Below are 23,248 nucleotides of genomic sequence, written 5' to 3'. Positions count from 1 at the left end.
ACCTCTGTACCCAGTTTTCTTTAGTTTAACTTTTTATTATGAAAACTTTCAAACCTACGTAAAAGGGAGAAAGTAGTATAAGGTGACCACCTGGCCTCAACAGGTTTTACCAATTCTGTTTTATCATCTCTATCACCACCACCCTTTCCTCCTCCAACTGCTGGAATTTTTTAATGTAAATCTCAGACATCCTGTCCTTTCAACCATTTCTGCAGTAGTGACTCTCTAACAGATAATTTTCTTTTAAACATCATTATACCCAACAACAGTTGATGGTAGTTCGTTCATGCCATCTAATGGCCAATCCGTGTGCAGATTTATCACATTGTCTCAGAAATATCTTTTTACCGTTGTGCTGTTGTTGTTGTTTTTAACAGCTGGCTTGTTCAAACTTGGATCCAAACAAGGTTCATACATTTTAATATGTAATAGTTTCTTCTCTCTCCACCAGCCTGTTTTTCCTTCTGTGTTATTTATTTGTTGAAACTGGGTCATTTTTCCTGTGGAATTTCCATATTCTGGATCTGGCTGGTTACGTGTTCCTCTGTCTCTCATATTTTCTACAAACGGTTGGCTAAACTTTTATTTTAGAATTAGCTGATCCTATGTATGTTCATTTCTATCAGATCAGAAGTCATGTAATATCTGGTTATCCCACTTCTTGTTATGTTAAGATTGGTTATAGTAATTTGAGCTGTTGTTAGTCTAATCTACCAGTTATAAAGTTCCTCAGCGACCTTTAACCTAGTGATTTTAGTAGCCCTTCATGATGGCTGCTTAAATCTAGTATTTCATTAAGGGCTGCAAAATGATGATTTTTCTAATTCTCTTATTCTTAACTTTTGCATTTGTTAGCTGTTTGCTTTAAGTATAGTCTATGGAGAAAAGCCAGGATAAGTTTTTATTTACTAATTTGCAGAATAACAATAGTATTCTTTGAAGGTGACCAATGAGCTTTTAGGATTTTGGTTTATTTGCTTGTTTTTATTTTGTTTTGTTTTATTATGAACTTAATGGGATTTTATGTAGTAGATGGTTTTTAGTCTGCTCAGTCATTATTATCATCATCATTTACTTTATATTATGGAAATTTTCAAACATACTAAAGTAGACAGTTGCATAATGACATGAAACCTCTTATGTTCATCCTCTAACTTGCAGCAGTGATCTTAACTTCAAGCCAGTCTTGACTTATCTTCATCTGTAACCCTACCCCCCACCACACTTTGCTCTGCCCTCATTTTAGTTTGATGCAAATTCAAGACATTATATCATCTGTAAATATTTCTGTGTATCTCTGAAAGATAGGGTCTCTTGTTTTCTAATATAATTACAATACCATGGTCACATAAAAATAAACATAAAACAACTATAAAAAATAATTCCTTAGTATCATTAAATACCTAGCTAGTGCTCAAATTTAAAATTATCTAAAATGTGTGTGGGGGGGTTAGCCCTTTGGTTGAATCAAAATTCAAATAAGATCCACCAGATATTCTATATCTTGTGTTGACATGTCCTTGAGTTCTTTTTAATCTGTGGATTTTCTCTTCTCTCTCTTTCTCTCTCTCTTCTTGTAGTTTATTTATTCAAGAGACTGAGTCAGTTGACCATGAGAGATTTCCACATACTGGAATTTGCTAATTATATTTCCTTGGTGTAGATTAATGTATTTTCTGTAAATTGTAGTGTCAAAGAGAAACAGAGCTGGACACTAAAGGTGGTTAGAAACAGATTTTATTCACTACTGTTGCAGTAGGGAAAAGAGATTTCAGTAAAGAACTGAGCTCAACTCCAAATACAACAAGGAGAAGTGGGGATTTATAGCCAAGGAACAGAGTTGAAGGGATCAGTGGATGGGAAGTTACTAAGAGGAGAGAGACATGAAGGGAAGGGGGATTCTTGACAAACCAGCTTACCAGAATTTTTATGAAGACAGGCCTAGATGATCAGATATAAAGGGTGGAGGGGAGGAACTTGATCAGCTATCAAGGATGGGAGGATGGTTTAGCAGGATTCTTGGCAATAACCGGGCTAGGCATGCCAATGCCAGGGCCCAAGGAAGAGTCCCAGTGGAAAAAGGGCTCAGAGGAGCCTGTCTAAAGTTTGGTCAAGGAGAGAGTCTTTGTCAGTAAATTTAGAAACTTGATCAGATTTAAGGTGGTTGTTCTTTGGTTCTTTTTTGTTGTTTGTTACTGGAGGGCAAGCCTACTTCACAGCGATGTAGTGTTCTTGCATCAGGAGGTATAATGTCATGTATTTAGGCTGTTTCCAATTCAAATTACAGGATTACCTCTTTAATTTTGTATTTCTATTGACTCTAAGTTACTTGATGGCAGAGAACATATTTCAGAGTATTTTCTTGCTTACATAGATGTGGTTGTTTTTTCAAGAAATTTCATGCAGTGCTATACTTTAAGGTATTTAGAAGGAAACAAAATCTCTAAAATCACAGTATCCAGAGGCAGTTGCCATCAACTTTGGTAAACATCCTTCCACACCCCTCTCTATGAATGTATTCCATAGAAATAGATGTGAGCACATGGAGACACATGCTGTCACATAAAAATGTATATGTTTACCTAATGAAACCACAGTATAAAGAGTGTACTTTCCATCCAGTGATATATCAGGGAGATATTTTCTTACCAATGCGTTTAAATACACATTATTCAAATAGGTGAATGATATTATAATTTATTTAATCAATTTCCTACTGTTGGACACTTATTATTTTAAAAGTAACTTCCTTTTAAAAAACAGCACCGCATTAAACATACTGTGTAACTCTCACTTAAAAAAGATTTTTAAGGGGCTTCCCTGGTGGCGCCGTGGTTGAGAGTCCGCCTGCTGATGCAGGGGACACGGGTTCGTGCCCAGGTCCGGGAAGATCCCACATGCTGCAGAGTGGCTGGGCCCGTGAGCCATGGCCGCTGAGCCTGCGCGTCTGGAGCCTGTGCTCCGCAATGGTAGAGGCCACAACAGTAAGAGGCCCGCGTACCGCAAAAAAAATAAATAAATAAAAATAAAAGATTTTTATGGACATATTATGTATCTTTAGCTGGACATTATTGATAAAGAGTTACCTTGATTTTTGAGGGGTATCATCTGTATTTTCTTAAGAGGGTTAAAAAAATTGTTAGCAGAATCCATTAATTATTGAATAATAGTAGAGCATAGTCCTGATTCACCGGGTACTGGTCCCTTCTTGCTCTCCACTGTTGCCCCGCCCCCAAACCCCACTCACGTAAATAGGAGCTGTGTTTTCTTTGCAGTATGCATTGCCTCAGGAACAAAGGTGGCTCTGTTTAATCGACTTCGATCCCAGACAGTTAGTACCAGATACTTGCATGTAGAAGGAGGTAATTTCCATGCCAGTTCTCAGCAGTGGGGAGCATTTTACATTCATCTCTGTGAGTATAAAAATATGCATTTGATTTTTTTCGTGTGAAATTGTTAAATTCTTTTTACTAATAAGACATACAGATGTATTAAGTTTTGTCATTTTTATAAGCAGATTAATAAGTTCTAAAAGATGATAATTTGATCTGTTTCCATTGCACTGCAGTGGATGACGATGAATCAGAAGGAGAAGAATTCACAGTCCGCGATGGATACATCCATTATGGACAAACAGTCAAACTTGTGTGTTCAGTTACTGGCATGGCACTCCCAAGATTGGTATGGCCTTAATGACTTCATGACTGTTTCTAATAAATGTTGGTGGCCTTTTCCCTTTTTGGTTGTATATCTGGATATGTTCAATAGAGGGCACTATAAAGTTACATTAGGACTTATTTTCTTAACTAATGTAGATACATTATTCATTCTTTGTGGTACCTGCTGCATCCCAACACAGGACCAAGTTTTCAAAAGCATAGAATTTCAAATTTCTTTAAAAATATAAGCATAATTTTTATTATTTTATTCTCCCAAAGGAAGATGGATTTAAAAATTAAATAAAATTGGTATTTCTTACTCTGGTAGAGAGGCATAGTGTTTGGGGCTTTTTGAAACTGTAAAAAACTACTTTTCTTAGCAGAATGAAGCAAAAGCCCCTCATATACCCTTTGTCATCTTCCCCCTCCTTTTCTGAAACAGAACACAATTTAGTTATATTAAAGATGGAGGGGGTTTATGAGTAAGTTTGATTCAAGGTCAGGTTGGGGGAGGGGGTTAAGTGAATGGAAGAACTTTTAGTATTACTTTCCTGAATATGCTTTGTATCTCTTTGATGAAGTATTTCATTGGCTGATATTTTCTGGGACTATTTCAGCAGGAGCTGGGTTGATCTATAACTATCTAAGTAGATGCATCATATTATTGTTTTTGTTTTGTTATATTTTTCTGTGTCATGGTTGTACAAGGTGATTTTATTTCCCATTTCAACTTCATAAGCCAAAATACGTGAAACATAGTAATATAAATTTACAAAACCTTGAACCTGAGGCAAATTATAAAAAGGGGAAAGGTAGGGAAAGAAGGGTGCATAAATTAGAAAGAAAGACACACCAAAAAACAAGCTAAATCAACATTTACTCAAGTTCTTCTCTTCTCATTCATTATGTGTCACTGTATTCCAAGGATAATGTTTATTTGCTTGGTATTAAATGCTTGTACTATAGAATCACTATTCAGAGGCCTATGCCTCTGATCAGCAACAGCTTATATATGGGCCACTTAGAAGACAGACTCAAATCTTAAAATAGTGTTTACACTTAGTTTCATGTAAAGTACCGGTCTGCCTTGCTTGAAGGTCATCTTTTTTTTTTTAAATAAATTTATTTATTTGATTTATTTAGTTTTGGCTGTGTTGGGTCTTCGCTGCTGCGCGTGGGCTTTCTCTAGTTGTGGTGAGCGGGGGCTACTCCTTGTTGCAGTGAGCGGGCTTCTCATTGTGTGGCTTCTCTGGTCGTGGAGCACGGGCTCTAGGCGCACGGGCTTCAGTAGTTGCAGCACACGGGCTCAGTAGTTGTGGCTCACGGGCTCTAGAGCACAGGCTCAGTAGTTGTGGCGCATGGGTTTAGTTGCTTTGTGGCACGTGGGATCTTTCTAGACCAGGGATCGAACCCGTGTCCCCTACATTGGCAGGCGGATTCTCAACCACTGCGCCACTAGGGAAGCCCCTTGAACATCATCTTTAATTGAATATTTTCAACATACAAAAGTATGGGGCTCTGATTATAAAAATGTTGCAATAAAAAACCTGATCCAGAGAATGCCTTAGGAAAAGTTGCAGTACCATCGTTAACAATGTACCGATAAATACCTCTTTCTAGAGATTGTGTGACTGAGGAATTAGATTCCTCAGAGTCATAGCTAGGCTTTATATGGTCTGCACTACTTCATGCCATCCTTTACCTCCACTTACGTGCAGTTTTCAACAAAGGCACGTTTTTCAGAGGAGGCTTTCATGTGCTTTCAAGAAGGATGACACTGTCTTAATAGCTGAACGTTGCATGCTATGCTTCCTAGAATATTAGCCTTATTGGAGATCTTTGCTTGGAAAACACTCTCCCTCCAAGATCAAGTTTCAATGGGATGAAGGTCCTAGTGAGAAATCCTGTTTTTTAGGGTACTTTAAAAACAGGCACAGTCTTATGTAGGTCTAGCCAACTAACAAGAAACACTGGTTAGTATTTATCCCACTTCCTCAAGGCTGTCAGATGCCCCAGAGGTTTGGGACATCTAGAATCTGTTAGGTAAACTAATCAGTGACATGAATTCAGCCTGAGCATTTACCAGGTATAGTCTAGGAATATGAATAAGATATGTTTTCTGTCCTTAAGAGCTATATCCTCTTTACCTCAGAAATATGGAAAATACTGTACCAGTAACCTACAAAGCCAGCATAGAAGAGAGAGAGCTGGTTGGAGTAACCACTGGTGTTTTATGAATGTAGAATTCATCACACATAGCTTGTTAGAACATTCGTACTATCTGGTTTCTCAGATTTCTTTCCTATTCTTAATAATTAGAAATGATCACAGCAAGTTTGATACCAAATAGTAGGAGACGTCTTTGGTTTCTTCATTGGTGAGACTAGGTCATTCAGCAGTGTCTATGTCCAGAGAACTATTATAGGAAATAAAATTGAACCAAACATGGCCCATGTTCTCAATATGCTTATTATTACTAGGTAGTGGAGAAACAGTGGATTACAGAAATGACAGTGTCATAGGCAAATGTTGACTCTTACGTGGTGAAGTCATAGGTGAATGTGGTAGACTTACAGTAAGCTTTAAACTTACATCATTCAAAATTCACTTATTTCCATAAACTCCAAACATTAAATTTAAATACACCTTTAAGACTAGCATTGAATGGCAACATTTTGCTTGAGTTTAATTAGTCTCACAGAAGATCTTAGAAACTAATTGCTAAAAGTGTAGTGTCTCCCTTTAAACTCAAAAATTAGTGGTGATGTGAGTAAAATGACAAATATTCTGACTAATAAACTGCAGAGCTAAAAATGTGTAAATATGAAGAATGTTGACTTTAAAAGATTGGGATTTTTAATAGCTGTGGCTTAAGTAAAGAAAAATCATCTTGGAATATGTCCGGTGTGAATCAAGTCATAAAAACCCAATAATATTGCATAATATTAATAGCACCGTTCTGAGCACTTTTACATATATTGATTCATTTAGTCCTCACAATATCCTGTGAGTAGCTACTGTTAAGGATGTTCATTGTGGAGCAAAGTATTACAGTCCTACATGCATACGTGCATTCTACAAATAGCCCTGAACCCATGGGCCAGGAACTGTCTGGATGCTGGAGATATATTGGTGAACAAGGTAGACTTTCTTTCCTTTTGGAGCTTACATTTTTTTAAATTAATTAATTTATTTTATTTTATTATTTATTTTTGGCCACATTGGGTCTTTGTTGCTACGTGTGGGCTTCCTCTAGTTGTGGCGAGCAGGCTTCTCATTGTGGTGGCTTCTCTTGTGGCAGAGCACAGGGTCTAGGCACATGGGCTTCAGTAGTTGTGGCACGCGGGCTCTAAAGCACAGGCTCAGTAGTTGTGATGCACAGGCTTAGTTGCTCCGCGGCATGCGGGATCTTCCCGGACCAGGGCTCGAACCTGTGTCCCCTGCATTGGCAGGCAGATTCTTAACTACTGCACCACCAGGGAAACCTGGAGCTTACATTTTGGAAGGGAGGTTGACAAAAACCAACTAAAGAAATACCCATATAATGTATTAAAAGGTTAATGTAAGTGATAAGACATTAAAACAGGATAAAGGGAAAGGGAAATGGGAGTGCTTAGAGTGGTCAGAGAAGTCTTTTTGAAGTGGGGCTATTTGAACAGAGACCAGAATGAAGTTGGGAAAGCAGAAACTGGGTGAGGAGCATTTCAGGCTGACAGAATGAGGGCAAAAAGAACTTAAAACAGGAATGTGTGAGGACTAGCAAGGAAGCCATTGTAGCTAGAGCCAAGTCGGGGTGCGGGGGGGGAAGTGCCAGGAAATGATTCTGCAAGGTTAGCCATGGGCAACATCTTGTCAAGTCCCTCTCTCTAACTATAGTACAGACTTTCTGTTATCTGTGTAAGATAGGAGGCCACTTGAGGGTTGTGTGTGGTTTTTTTTATTTTTATTTTTTTGGCTGCGTTGGGTCTTCGTTGCTGTGTGCGGACTTTTCTCTAGTTGTAGCGAGTGGGGGCTACTCTTCATTGTGGTGCACAGGCTTCTCATTGCGGTGGCTTCTCTTGTTGTGGAGCACGGGCTCTAGGTGCATGGGCTTCAGTAGTTGTGGCACGTGGGCTCAGTAGTTGAGGCACACAGGCCCTAGAGTGCGTGGGCTTCAGTAGTTGCAGTGCATGGGCTCAGTAGTTGTGGTGTGTGGGCTTCAGTAGTTGTGGCGCATGGGCTCAGTAGTTGTGGCTTGTGGACTCTAGAGCACAGGCTCAGTAGTTGTGGCACACGGGCTTAGTTGCTCCGTGGCATGTGGCATCTTCCTGGGCCAGGGATCAAACCCATGTCCTCTGCATTGGCAGGTGGCTTCTTAACCACTGCGCCACCAGGGAAGTCCCCACTGGAGAGTTTTAAACAGGGAATGATGGCTGGTTTATGTTTGGAAGAATAATTCTGGCTGCTTTGTGGATAAGAGCATAGGGACATAGCTGGGGAAACAAAGAGAAAGGTGGTTGGGCTTTTGTCAAAATTCGGGCAAGAAGTTAATGATGGTACCTTAGACTAGGATGGTACTGGTAAGGTGATGAGAGGTGACCGATCTGTTTGAAGGTAGACCTAACAATTTGTTGACAGCTTGGGTGTAAGAGAAAGCAAGGAGTCAAGGATGACTCCACGGTTTTAGGATTGAGTGAACGTGGTGTCATTTATTGAGCTATGAGTTGAGGGAGGATCACATTTAGGAAGAAATAAAAAATTCGGTTTTGATTAAGATTGAGATGCCTATTAATAGAAATTTTCAGTGTAACTGTTGAATAGGTAGTTAAATATACACGTTGAGTGCCTGAGAAAGGCTATGGCCGGAAATACAAATTTAGGAGTTGCCAACTTCTAAATAGTATAGAAAGTATAGAGTATGGCTAGAGGAGAAGAGATTTGGGGACTCAGCTGTGGAGACTAAAGGCCGGTTAGAGCAGGTGTATCCCCGAAGGAAGAATGTGTGGGTCAGATGCCTCTGAGAAAGCTAATAAGCTGAGGACAGAGAAGTGCTCATGGGATTCAACTGTCTTGAATTCCTTAGTGGCCTCACCAAGAGCAATTTTGAGACAAAAGGCTGGAGAGATTTCAGGAGTTGGGGTGGTGAGGAAGAGGAGCTTTGCTGTGAAGGAGAGCAGAGAAACAGGGTGGTGAGAGGGAAGGACAGGGATGTGTAGTCAAGGAAGGGGTTTCTTCTGATTTTAGATGAGAAATGGTTCTAACATGTTTGTATGCTGTTGGGAGTGATTTTCATAGTCCTCAAACACTTAGTGATTACCTTCCATGTGATAAGTAACATCTAAGGTTTGATAGGATTATCTTTCAGATATCCATATGTGTTTTGTGGAATATTTGGATTATAAAGTCATAGTGTGTAATGGGAAGAGTTCGCGCTGGACAGGCAGCCTGCCTTGGAATCATATTCTGGTCCCTGAGCTACTAACCAAGTGATTTTGAGGAAATTAACCTGACCTCTGAGCCTGTTTCCTAATCTGCAAAATGATAACCTCTTTTAGGTTAAAATTAAAACAACATATAAGTATGATACTGGACTTAGGTACCGACTAGCACACCCATAGTGGCCTTTAGAGATAATTTCCCCTTTGATGTTGGAATATTTGTCGTTGTATATTATTCGAAAGGTCAGGATTAACATCAGCTGGAAATTTGCTAGAATGCAGAATATCAGGCCCCGTATGTGATCTGTGGGATCGGAACAGATGTGTGTTTAACAGGAACCCCAGATGATTTGTATGGACATTAAAGTTTGAAAACCACTGATCTAGAAAACAGGTGCCAGTCTGCCCTATTTTTTTAGGAGCTCAAGGAAAAAGGTAACATATCTACATTCTTAACATGCTTGCAATCTAAAAGTATTCTTATACCTAGCTTTATTGTTTGTAAATTCTTTTGTGTATGTAGGTGTGTGACAAATACCTGTGATGTGTTATTACATAGCAGATTCTTTCTGTGTACTCTTGACAGTGTACCAAATGAAAACTCCGTATGTGATGATCTTTTCTTTTTTAATTGTTGAAATACAGATAATTAGGAAAGTTGATAAGCAGACCGCATTACTGGATGCAGATGATCCTGTGTCACAGCTCCATAAATGTGCATTTTACCTTAAGGATACAGAAAGAATGTACTTGTGCCTTTCTCAAGAAAGAATAATTCAGTTTCAGGTATGTTTTTAAATTACTGGTAAAATCTAAAATGTACAAACTATTAGGTTAGCAGCATTTAGAAACCTGAAACTCTTGCTTAATGTTAATTGTATGCAAATACACGAGGTTGTGTGTTCAGATATTTATCTCAAGTTCAAGGGTCCTTAGCCCACATGTTCCTCGGATATAGCAGTCATCCTACATCAAGGAAAAACTCAAAACTATGAAGATATTCTAAGAGAAGCAGTTAACATCTAGTTCTGAGGAACAAAGAGCCCCTCAGACTATCCAAAAGTAGATGTTGGGTATTCAGTAAATCACCTGAAATTATGTGCAGACAACATTGTATATGATACATGCCTATTTTGGAGGAGCGTTCATAATTCTCATCAGATTTATATTGGGGTCTTCTAAGATAGTAATGATGACACATTTCAAAAGCTAATTTTTAACTATATTTACTCAGAAGGCTTTTATGAGGACATTTATGACATGAACAGATGACTTAATAGAATAGTTATACTTTCACATGAAACTCATTTCTGAACATCTGGAGACTTTCCAGAGAGATGGCCACACACAGCCAGTCTCCTCAACCCAGCACTGATGGTCTGGCCTAGGTGTTGCGAGGTAGGGGTAGGGGATTGTCAGTCAACATCTTGGTTCCTTCCAGCTGAAAGTACATAAGTTTCTAACTGTTCTCTTAGCAGGAGGGGGCTCCCATTCTCTCTCTCTCTCAGGGATCCCTAAAGAGTTTTAAACAGCTATTTACATCACAGATACTGATCTTTTATTAAAGAAATTATACAGGTACTGGTATACTCTTACTTAAATGGTTATTCTGAAGGTATTATTAGTTTTTAGTATGTCACTGAAATATTTTGTATTAAAATAAAACCTGCCATATGTGACGTTTCCATGTTAGTATTCTGTTTGTTTAGGGATTGGCAAAGCATCGTGCTTGGGAAGTTTATAAATTTGTACTAAATTCTCTTCATGTTAATGCCAGTCTATGAGTGTTACTTTGTTAAAATGTCTTATACTGCAGTGTATATAAAACTCAATTTCTAACCAATTTTTTTCATAAGGCCACTCCATGCCCAAAAGAACCAAATAAAGAGATGATAAATGATGGCGCTTCCTGGACAATCATTAGTACGGATAAGGCAGAGTATACATTTTACGAGGGGATGGGCCCTGTCCTTGCCCCAGTCACACCGGTGCCTGTTGTAGAAAGTCTTCAGGTGAGACCACTTACAACTTGACTTTTAGCTCTTTGCAACTGCTCTCAGCTATGACATGGCATAATTTTATTTCACAATAAATTTGATTTTTCTCCAAATCTTGTGATTTGGAGGTTTTGTTACACATCATTTGTTGATTTAAAGAAAAAAGAAAATGAGAGGAACATAATTTTATGCAAGAAAATTTAAATGTAAATCAGTTTGTATATTATCTTGATATTTAGTTCACTTTGTCTTTATAATCATGTCATTTAAAGGAAGCATTTTATTTATCCATATTTTTGCACATGATAATCGAATGAGAAACTGTACTTTAATGAAAAATGAAAAGTTTTCTCAACATTGTTCTGATTTTCTGTGAATTGCAGTTGAATGGCGGTGGGGACGTAGCAATGCTTGAACTTACAGGACAGAATTTCACTCCAAATTTACGAGTGTGGTTTGGGGATGTAGAAGCTGAAACTATGTACAGGTACTTAATATAATTTTTTACATCATCCAGAGTTTTTGATGGGGGTGTGGGTACATGAGACTCTTTCCTGATATTGGTTGTCCTGTATTTAAGCAACCTTGTTTTAAGTTTCAGGTCTAAAATTTTCTGTGCTTTTAAGTGATTTCTATTTCCTCCTCAGATGTGGAGAAAGTATGCTCTGTGTTGTCCCAGACATTTCTGCATTCCGAGAAGGTTGGAGATGGGTCCGGCAGCCAGTCCAGGTTCCAGTAACTTTGGTCCGTAATGATGGAATCATTTATTCCACCAGCCTTACCTTTACCTACACCCCAGAACCGGGGCCACGGCCACATTGCAGTGCGGCGGGAGCAATCCTTCGAGCCAACTCCAGCCAAGTGCCCCCTAATGAGTCAAACACAAACAGCGAGGGGAGTTACACAAATGTCAGCACAAATTCAACCAATGTCACGTCATCTACAGCAACAGTTGTGTCCTAACTACCGTCTTTTTGCTAGGACTTACACTGACTTGAGTGCGGCAAAATGTTGACAAAAAAAGAAAGAAAAGTGAACAATCTTTTGTGGTTTCTTGGGAAAACTTTTCATACCCAGTGATACTATTCAAAAACCCCATTACCTGCAAGTGCTGATTTGAAGTGCAGAAGCCACAGTAAAACAAACAAAAAAACATCAAAATGTGCAAACTTTTGGAAATTGATTTTTTTCAGCTGTTATTTTTGTTTGGTTGGTTTTTGTTTGTTTTTGTTTAAATGGGCAAGAAATAGAGGTGTGGCTGGAGTAAAAGGTAATCAAACTAGAAGACAAAAATCTAACATAGTTTTTATGGACCAAGGAACTTGTATAAGCTTTAGTAAAAGGTACATTTTCACCATACCTTTTTTATATCACAGTATATATAGTACACCTTTGTTACCAAATAGGTTGTTCTCCTCCCCGCCCCCTTTGAGCTTTTGCTCTTAAGTACATTCAGGTTCCAAGCCTGACCATGCTTGTTTAATCTAATTACCATACTCCTCCAGGTCTTTTTGGTCTAAGGCTGGAACTGTTCTTTTTATTTTATTATTTTCTTTAAAAGCTGAAGTCTTATGACTTTTCATGAGTGGAAGGTGTTTTGATTTCAGCAAGTCAAATCTTGTAAAGGCCTGCATATTTCTTTTAAGATTATTTGAAGTCTGTGCAAAAGCTTTAAAAAAAATGCCTCTGCCTTGCCTGCAATACATGCAACGTACGTTGACTTAGTCTCTATTCTCAGACACCGTTGATAGTTATTTCTGTGTGTTCCTTTTTTTTAAAAAAAAATGTATTTATAGTTGTAATCCAAGAGATTCTAACATTTACCTGGAATTAAATGTGGCCATTTAGTCATTAATGAGTTAATGGCATGGAACATGTTGGTTTTTACAGTGTTCCCTTCCCTTTTCCTGTGCAGAAATGTATCTACGCGGTCCAGGATTTGTTCAGGTTTTTCCTCCTCCTAATCTTGTACATAACTTGTATTATGTGTAAGTTAAACATTTTATTTTGAAGCTAGAATATTCCCAGTGATTTCATTCAGCAGGGTGTTTTTCTGCCTTGTTGGCATATGACAAAAAAATATCATCAGAAGTATTTGCTACCAGTTGGTAGATGGTGCCCTTATTGTATAATGAGGAAAATCTCAGCAAAAGCATGTTTTTACTTACTTTTTTTGTGGGGGGTAGCCTAGGCCAAAACATCATTGTAACCTTGAAACAAGATGCTTTTACTAGATGACCAACTAAAATAGCTGGAAGACAGTGCTTTAGGAACAGATAGCTGTAAGATGATAAAAATGCAAATGTACTTTATCTTTCCATTTCTCTCCCTGCCTTTTTTTGTTTTCTTTTCCCCAGTACTGAGCATCTTCACAAATGTCTCCTACTCGGAAAGCATTTCTTCTCCATTCAGTTAAGATTTGGCTGCATTCAGGGTTGTGTGCTGGCTGTGTGTGCTGGGCTCACCGGTTTCACGTTGGTTTTGTTCCTGCACTTTGGGCACGCCTGTGTTCGGTGTCTTAGAAGTTGCAGCAGACTCATTGGGCTACATTTTCTACAGGAACTATGTGTGTGATGTTACAGGACATGGTCTAGTAATAATACAGTCATCTTTCTTTGAGTAAAAACTACCTCTAGATTGTGGTAAGCTTTTACTGTCCCATAAAACAGGAGCCACAAGTACCTTAAGAATGCAAAACTAACTTCCTGCAGTTTCCATACAGAAATTGTCTTTCTGGTGTCCTGGGCTATTTTGAAAAGTTTCCGTCAGTAGACTTTTTAAAACATCATTGTTAGTAACTTCCCCCCACTCCCCTCCACCCCCAGCTTTGATATCTTCATTACTCATTCTTTTGCTCAGACTCTGCAATTGTAAATACAATTCCTAACATCTTTACATCACTTTTTCCTCAGTTTTCAAGGGGGAAGTCATTTGTAAAACATGTTAGTGGTTAAATAAAAGTTATTGTGGTCTTCTCTTTACTGCAAGCCTTTTTAATTACTCACAGGCTGCATTATACTATATATAGCCTTTCTCTCTTTAAGTCTGCTCCCGTCACTAGCTTCTCTTGTAAGCTAATCCTGCCTCACACTTTAAATCTGTTTCAGTGACCAAGGGCAGAATTCATTGTGGCCTTATCTTTCTTTGTTTTAACTGTTTACTGGCTTTTTCTTGCAAACTTGCTTATTTCTGAGTAGTATTTATTCTTCTCTCTGTTGAGTCTGGAAGTAGTCTTTACACAGTGCTTTTTGTTCAGAGCGCCGAAATGTTTTCAGTGCTGCCTTACTTTGAATGGGCCACAAGTTTCCTCCACTTCCCAGGTTTGGTATTTAGTTACCAAATTATATTAAATTAACTGATAACAGATGAGATGCTTTTGAAGAACAAACTATTCCTACCCAGCATTGCAACTCAAAATAATTTTTTCAAGTTTTTGGCTTTATTAAAATGAACTTTTGCTATTCTACTGCTTAACTATATCTATTTTTTGGCTCTTTGTTTATTTTAATAAGATAATTGAAATATTAGACTGTAAACCCTTTTCCTCTTTTTTTTTTGAAAAGTCCAAGAATATACTTATACAGGCATTCTTCCCCCACTATTTTATGACATTCTACATACCACAAACTAAAGACTGAAATGATTTGTCTGTTGTGGCTTATTGTTTACTAGTAGTTCTTTTGTCAGCTGATTAAAAATGTTTTTGTGAATTATTTTCAGTGTTTAATTTACAGGAGCCTTGTCCTCTGGTTATGGTAGAACACGGCCCCTCCTCCAATGGTGGCATTGTTAAGAGATGCTGGTCATTTTCCCTTATAAAGACTCTCAGAATGGTAACCACTTCAGTTAAAGTATAGTACATTCAAGCTTTTTTTTTTTTTTTTTAAAGTTCTGTATTAGACGTGTAGCCTATGCTCTTATAATTCTATGCAGTTTCTGAAAATATGCATAGAAGCTGAGTCTGTTATCCAATATGTTTTTATTAGTTCTGTTGAATTTGATCACATAGATTGGGATGGCAAGCTAAAGGCTTTAAATATAAAATGCCCTTTTTATTTTAAATAATTTCAGAGTTGAACACTAGTATAAAATTTACCCTGCTGCTGACATTTCTTAAACTGTGGCAACTAAAGGCATCCTCATATATGTATTAATTAGTGAAATATTTGTCACTCGTACTGCACAGACTTATTTGCAATTGTAACTGGTTAGTTTTTTGGGGTTTTTTTTTTTTTTTTTTTTTAATGAAACTAGTACCATCTGTGCCCTCAATTTCCAACACAGTTTTTAAGAACTAAACTAACTAGTCATGTTTAATCAGATAATCCATGCAGGGGGTGGGGGGGTTCCTTTTTGAAACAAAATGTTATTCAATTATTAACCAAGTTACTTATTTTTGATTTCAAAAGCAGCTGTGTTTCTGATGAGTACTGAACAAATGTGTGTAATTTTCTGTGCCAGACTTTCGACTTTGTTTTCAAGCACTGTAATGTGGGATGATGGTTAGAAACAATAATATATTAGGGTTTCTATTTAACCCTTTCAGGACTGAACTGTATTTCCTTTTATTAATTTTTCCATGTGTTGTGATAAATGTTTGCCAGCATTCAGTACTGTGTTGGTCCAGATGTAGGTTTATATGCTCATTTTTAGCTTATTTCTTGTACCTTGCAGCATGCTCTATGCATTCAGTCCTTAAGGGGTTTATTTTACAAACTGTGCACCTGTAAGGTTTATTAGCAATAAGATAGAAAATTGAGCAAGTTTATACCATAATTTTGTAGAAAAAAGAATCTGCTCAGTTCCATATTTCATCCATGAGAAACCTGCAATATGGGCAGTTTCAAGAAATAAATAAAAAGGAAATGTAAACCATTGTAAAAGTTTCTGTTGGATGTGCCTGATGCATGTATTATCGTCTTTGATTTCAGGATACTTCATAGAGATAAAATTAAATTCCATATTACAGTTGGTATATTTACAGTCTTACCTTGCTATCTAATCTACATCACATCAAAGTGATGGCTGTGCTGATTTTTTTTTTTTAATGTTTTAAACTACACAGTGCTTTAAAAAGAGAAAGTTTTTTTTTTTGCAGGGGGTGGTTCTTCCTTCTTCACGGGGAAATGGGCTTCGCCACTCAAGGGTTGTCTCCCAATTCAGGAACTTTTCGAGCTAATCTCAACAAGATTGGAGAGCATTATTTAACAGTAGCTTGCTTTTTCAGTGTAAGGTTGTCATTTGGTTTGGTGTTTGAAAGAACATAGAATGTTTTTTCCTTTTTGGTGGGAGCTCCTCATTGGAGAGAAAGCGTACTTTGTTTAATAGGGAAAGTAAAGGGGGAAGTTACATATTTTTTCAGTCATAACAAGTTCATTTATCTGACCTCCCCCAAAAGAAAAAAATATAAGCAAATTTATCAGGATTTTTGCTAAATACATCTAAAAATAGTGATTGTTAAATAATTTAGAAACAATATAGTTGGAATTTGAGTTGTGAGGCTTTAATGGCTAGGATTGGTAATAGCTTCTTTTTAAAAAAACTTTATTTATTTATTTATTTTACAGTAGGTCTTTGTTAGTTATCTATTTTAAATATAGCTGTGTGTGCATGTCAGTTCCAAACTCCCAGTCTATGTATAGATTGGGTAATAGCTTCTTGGTTTAGAATTTAGATGGGAATAATATGTTTCTACCCCTTGTTATAAATAGTATATGATCACTTTCTAAGCAACCTAAAGAAAGGTCCGTTAAGTGTATAAATGTGTATATCTTTTGTCCTTGAACCCGTAGATGGTTGCCAGTTAAAAACATGCAGAGGGCAAGCTACATCAGGTGCTAGTGGTGAGGGATCACAGAAGCAAGTCCTCTCCTTAAACAAACAAAAATCTCGAAAGATACAGTACAAAACCCCCTGAAAAACCCTAGTTGAGTGCTAGACAGCAGTGAGGACAACAAATTAAGTTGATGTATGTAAAGTACAAATGAGGTGCTTCATCTTGACCTACAGGTTAGACCCTAAAGCATACGGCTGGGGGATAGAACTGGTGCCACAGCTCCCATAGGACCTGCAAGACTGGACAGCTATACACAGTTCTCTGTGTTAAGGATAAGGTTTTTTGTGTGCCTGGCACGCAGGTGTTCAATAAATAGTGTAAGGTGTCATGCACACATATGTAAGAAATCATGACTCATCTTGGTTTAAAGAAAAGGCAGGTAAGTATTATCTAATACAGAAAAGGAACAAGGTTTTAACTCTATAACAAGAAACATTCATGATGAACACAGCTACGTTGTTTTATAATGGAATTTATAGAATGTTTTGCTTTGCGGAAGTAGCACTTTATTTTTAAAATTTTTATTCTTATTTTTTTTTTTACATTGGGCCACTTGTTTTACTGGATCTTTGCTGGTGGACCACTTTCTTACACCTGGGGGACTTAGGCCTTTGAGGGACAAGACTGGGCTGCAAATGCAGCCTCGTGTCAGTGCTCTTCAGGTCTTTTTACCCATATGCCCGAGCCAAAACTCCCCTCAAGTCTCGATTGCCCAGGGGAGAGCAAAATCCTTTTACTGACACAGTGAAATCTAAAAGCATCTAGAACCAAGCATGCGGTAAGGGCAAGTCTGAGAATGCCGAAGAAGGTTGGTGGTCCCTTTCCTGTGGGATGAGAACAGGCCGGATGGGTCCAGCACGATGGACGGGGTTGGGGGCTCGGCCAGGTGGTTCATGGTCATGGGCTGGCTCCATACCAGCCGCAGCATCTCGCGTCCTCCAGCCAGGCTTTGGGGGTCCCAGTCCCAAGGCTCCAGATCATGTGGAACAGCCACTGCCTCAACCAGCCCCACACGTCAGGCTCGTGGCCGTGAGGCACGTCTCCAGCTGGATGAGGGTCTGGTTGTGTGCCTCGACGCGGGCCAGGTCCGAGTCCAGGTGGCCAAAGAGGGGCTCCTCCTGGTCCTCTTCTATGTAGAATTCCAAAGGAAAGGTAAAGTTTTCAGGCACCATCCACCACGGCTTGATCTCCATGTCCTACCGCTCCCAGCCAATTCTGAATAGGGCCGAGTCCAGGAACTTATCCCAACAGGACCTAGAGAAATCTCGGAAGTAGCACTTTAAGAGGTGGAATTCTATGACAAGTTTTTTAAAAGGTAAGTATGAGGTTTAGGTGTGTATCAGGTTCTTTCTGGCATGATTGATTGTAGTCCCTGCTTTTCACCTCATATTCTACTACCCTGCTCATTGAGTGCAGTTAACATTGCAGGTCCATCATTTCTGGCATCTGCCTGGTCGATCATTTCCACTGGTGCTGAAATCCCAAACTCAATCCAGAACGCCACCCCTGCCCCATCTTCTTCATACAAAGGAGTAAAGAGTGTGATGAGGTCATTCCCAGCAGCCTCTTGGGCTGTCTTTGGCAGCTGTTCTTTTATCCTGAAACGAAGTTTTCTCCCCACAAGGCTGATCTTTGTCCTTGCTCACAACACAACACAAAATCGGTGATCGTGGTTTTCCCCTGCTCCTTAAACCTCACAACAGAGTTCCTTTTTTTTTTTTTTTTGCGGTATGCGGTCCTCTCACTGTTGTGGCCTCTCCCGTTGCGGAACAAAGGCTCCGGACGCGCAGGCTCAGCAGCCATGGCTTACGGGCCCAGCCTCTCCGCGGCATGTGTGATCTTCCCGGACTGGGGCACGAACCCGTGTCCCCTGCATCGGCAGGCGGACTCAACCACTGCGCCACCAGGGAAGCCCCCACAACTGAGTTCTTAATTCACGTAGTTTGATGACACAATGAAAAGTTTTGGAAAGTGATTGTGATTCGAAGATAGTCATTGTGACTTTAATCACCGATTTTCCCAGGGAGTAGCTCTGACAGTTGTCAGCTGAGAATTTTAGTGTAGCTGGTAAGATTCCAAAGGTGCAAATGGTGTGATCTTTGAAAAGACCCTCAGGTGAAGGATAATGGAATATGCATCTCTTTGCTTAGAAGCACAAATATCTATCCTTATTATTTCTGAGTAGTGCCAGAGGTTGGAATTAGTTAAGACACAACCAGGAATTTTTAAATGGCCAGTAATGTTCTAGGCTCTGACCTCATTCAGGATGTGGCTATTTCTTAAAACATTTTCACTGAGGGCTTGTCTTAGTCTGCTCAGGCTGCCATAATAAAGTACTGGGTGGCTTTAAACAACAGAAATTGATTTTTCTTATGGTTCTGAGGGCTGGAAGTCTGAGATCAAGGTGCCAACATGGTCAGGTTCTGGTGAGGACACTTACTGGTTTGCCGATGGCTACCTTTCTTGCTGTGTGCTCACATGGCACAGAGAGAGACATCTCTGTCTCTTCTTAAGCCCACAGTCCTTAGGACCCCATCTTTATGACCTCATTTAACTTAAATTACCTCCTAAAGGCCCATCTCCAGATACAGTCACATTGGGATTTAGGGCTTCAGCATGAAATTTGGGGGAGAACAGTTCAGTCCATAGCAGGGCCCTTCCTAAAAACTTTCTGGGTTACACTTTCAGTATACTGGATATCAATCTATACGATGGTATTTAGGTTTCCTGCATTTTTAAATTCTGGTTGGGGATTCTCAACAGTTAGCCAAGACAATGAACAGACTTGGGCTGAGGGACAAGGGGAGAGGCAAGATTGAGGGAGAAGTCACTTTGGCCACTTGTGAATTGTTTTATGGCCATTATTTAATCCTCACCACAACCCTATGAGCTAATATGCTTGTTTTAGAGGTGAAGACACAGGCTCAGGACTTGCCCAAAGTCATATGTTAAATTTGGCAGAGCTGGGATTCAGATGCGGGCTCAGGTGAATCAGTCACGCTCAGGTGCCGCGCGAGATGTCTCAGTCACAAAGGCGCAGGGACTAGCGTTTCTAGGAGCTGGTTCTGTGACAAGTTCTGTCTTCTTAAGGAACTTTATAGGGAACAGCCATTCTATTTCAGTCCTCACATTTCACAGTTGAGAAAAACCGAGCCCTAGAGAAGTTGAAATACCCAAACATGATTATGGATTGAAAATGCTTTATTCACTTGAAAGTGCTATCCAGTTGCCGGATGTTCATTTGTTTTTAGTATTATTTTAGTATCATGACCTCTTGGTTAATGTTCTTAGTCCCCCTGGCCAAGCCTTACACATAAATATGTGCTAAATTATACAACTCTAGAGAGAATTCGAAATCTATGAACCTATTCAAGTTCATTGAAGCACTGAAGGGAAATGATAAAAATAATGATAAAAACAACTTCAAAACCTTTCCATCTTCCAGGTGAAGATAATGGATCTTCATCTCTGAATAAATCTAACAGTTAATTCAAACTTCAGTGAGTTTCTGGACCTCATATGAGTACGACCAGAGCTCAGAGACCAGAGTGTGAAACAATGACCTGAGTGATTGGTGTTCAAATCATAAATGTCCTCGAGGTGGCAGATTCAGCAGCTTGCCACTGCTCATTCATCTCATTCATAGTTGGGGAGTAAATGACACACAACACTTGGGAGGAAGCATGCGTGAAGAGCCCTCAGCCATTGTCCTGTATTTACCTGAGAGCCCAGGTATCTGCTGTGGTTGCTCTCCATCCAGCTCAGGAGGCGGCTTGACCTGGGTCTTCCAGGATCTTTGTGAGCTTAGTCCTCAGGCTTTTTGCTGCTCATTCAAAAAAACAGTGATATGGTGGTTTTGCATTTAATACTTCAAAGATTTGAAAATATACACCTTCAATATGATAGCCATTATTAGAGTTACAAGAGTTAAGTCAGAAACCAAACCTGGTTAACCTAGGGAAAGAAGAGGATTTTGTAAGAATAACAGAAGCTCAAGGATTGAAGGGCAGCCTGGATCACACTTAGAAATACAAGGAAGGCAGCTCCTGTGAGTTAAGGAACCCTGGATCGTAGGAGTGGGCTGCTCAGGGAGCCGCTGCTGTGAGCGTTCCCTCTTTTCTATCCTTCAGTCAGCTGTTTCAGATTCAATTTTGCAGATGAGAGCAACCGGCCATGTGAACCTAGGTCACTTGCCTGTTCCTGTGCACTTAGAGGAAGGGTCAGTTAAAAGGAACCTCTAGGGGCTCTTTGGTTTGTGTGATCACAGGCCTAGATTTAGAACCAACAGGGGAAGAGATAATTCCCCAAAAAGGAATTTGAGGTTGCTGGGTTTGGGGAATAGGTGCCAGGGAGCTCCTCTAGAGGGCTACAGACAAATTCTATAGTCAAATGTATTAAGTGTATTCTCTGTGCTCAGGGCTTTACATGAAATATTTCTTATTCCTCAAACTTCTGAGTCAATTTAATAGGCAGTTTTGAAAAGGATGCTCAGATGATGAGCCGCATCATCAAAACCCCTCCCAACTCCTCTAGCCTTCCAGCCTTCCCGAGAAATGCCCATTCAGCAGGATGAGCCCTCGGGAACTCTGACCTGCTTTTCTCACCCCCATGGCAGCTGATAGAACCACTGGAGAGACTTCCTCATGCTTTCTGCAGGTGATTGGGCAAGAAGCAAACAGGAGATCTCAGGGAGCTTGTTTTGACTTGTCAGCATTGACATGTCAACTGAGAAGTAAACAACTGGTTTGCAGGGAGAAGAATGAAACAGACATCCAAAGAAAAGTGGGAGCATTCCCAGTTCCCGCCCCTTTCTGAGGCTCAGCTGTATTCCTGCCCTTGAGTTCCAAGAGATAACCCATTATTTTTATCATTTCCCTTCAGTGCTTCAATTAACTTGAATAGGTTCCTATTACTTGCAACTGGTGTCCTAATAGGAAAGTCTTGCCTTTATTACCTTCATTTCATCGATGAAAAAATTAAGAAAAAGGCAAGGGTTATTTTTAGGGTTCTGCAGCCTTAAGTGGCAAAGCTATGATTCAAGCCCAGGCCCTCTGGATCTGGGTGAGTTAGGGAAGGTAAGGGTTTGGAGGCAGTACCAACATCTAGGGGAGCATCGAGATGGGAGCATTTGAACAGCGTCTCCAAGAGCGAGGCAGTCCAGGAGTTCAACAGGAAGGAGTGGATGGGCTGATGGAAGGCAAGGAGTGTAGTCCAGGCAGGTTCCCTAGTGTAATGGAACCATGCGAGCAGTAGGAATGGATTATTTCATGATTGTGTATAAATTTAACAGGTTACCAGGGTCCAATAGGCAGAATCTCCTGCCATGTCTGTTAGGGGGAATGGTTCTCTGCACTTTCCTTGTGGGAGGGACCTACCATTTGGTAAGATTCCTGGCCTCTGCCCTTTACTCAGTATTAATAACTTTGCTGAATGAGTTAATTTATTTCTTCTCCAGCCAGGAACTGAAGATATGTAATAAAGTCCTGCTTCTTGGGGCTTTCCTTCTAGTGGGGAGAGACAGGCAAAAATAAATACAGGTATATGTCTATGCATGTTTACGTATTAAAGGGCTCCTACTGAAAATGTCACCATCTCAAGCCCAGAGATAATGGAATCTGACCATCAAAAGACCTCCGCAGCATCCAGGGGCATCTATGGTTGAGAATTACTGTGTCCTAGAGGTACTGAGTAGGTAACATTCAATATAAAAACTTGTTGTCTCTAACGAGTACTTCGCCGACCATTTCAGTGGAGGTGCTGTATACACATCACAGTCGTGCGCAGCCCGCTGAGGAACTTAGGCTTGTCCTTGTTGTCTTTCTTGGGGTCCCTTTCAGTCACCTTGCAGTAAACCCTGGGCACATGTACATAGGGCAGGGTGAGGGGCTGTGAGCTGTGGGTGGTCGAGAGATGACTACAGGACAGTTTCTGCCCGGGAAAGCCCATCTGGAAGCAGGCTGTGACTGGGATGCTCATGTGCCAGGAGGACTCGACTTACGTGGGCTCTGGGAAGCTTCCAGAGAGAGCTCCTCCTCAGAGAAGAGCCAACCCTGGTGGAGGCTGGGTTAGAGGAGCAAGGCTGGGGGGAGGCGAGAGCCCTGCAGGGGCCCTGGTGCCCACACCACAGTTTTCTGCCATCTCTGCTGGTTCGATTAAAGTGTGGCCTCTCCCTACCCGGGGATGCAGCTGGAGGGAGGTTGCAGAGGGAGGAAGGCAAGAGATAGAGTCATGTAGGCTCATTCTGAGACACCTATTAGACTTCAAGTTAGAAAGGCAAGTAAGCAGGTAGATCTCCAGATCAGGAGCTCAGGGCGCTCTGTGCTGGAGATACACGTTTGG

At 39.9% G+C, this 23,248-nt stretch overlaps 1 protein-coding gene across 4 annotated transcripts in view; it reads left to right on the top strand.

Moving 5' to 3' along the window:
- Positions 1-15,956, top strand: part of LOC132493184 (recombining binding protein suppressor of hairless) — a 114,709-nt gene extending 98,753 nt beyond the window's left edge. For all 4 annotated transcript variants that reach the window (XM_060103484.1, XM_060103495.1, XM_060103474.1 and 1 more), the window contains 6 exons: positions 3,276-3,413; positions 3,569-3,681; positions 9,722-9,862; positions 10,933-11,088; positions 11,457-11,560; positions 11,721-15,956. In XM_060103484.1, the coding sequence (XP_059959467.1) occupies positions 3,276-3,413; positions 3,569-3,681; positions 9,722-9,862; positions 10,933-11,088; positions 11,457-11,560; positions 11,721-12,036 (968 nt within the window). In that variant the 3' untranslated portion in view covers positions 12,037-15,956. The remainder of the gene's footprint in view (positions 1-3,275; positions 3,414-3,568; positions 3,682-9,721; positions 9,863-10,932; positions 11,089-11,456; positions 11,561-11,720) is intronic.
- The last annotated feature ends 7,292 nt before the right edge of the window (positions 15,957-23,248 follow it).

This window comes from Mesoplodon densirostris, chromosome 1 (genome assembly GCF_025265405.1).
Source record: "Mesoplodon densirostris isolate mMesDen1 chromosome 1, mMesDen1 primary haplotype, whole genome shotgun sequence".
In the NCBI taxonomy this organism is placed as follows: Eukaryota; Metazoa; Chordata; class Mammalia; order Artiodactyla; family Ziphiidae; genus Mesoplodon; species Mesoplodon densirostris.
This window is presented reverse-complemented; position numbering and strand designations above follow the sequence as displayed.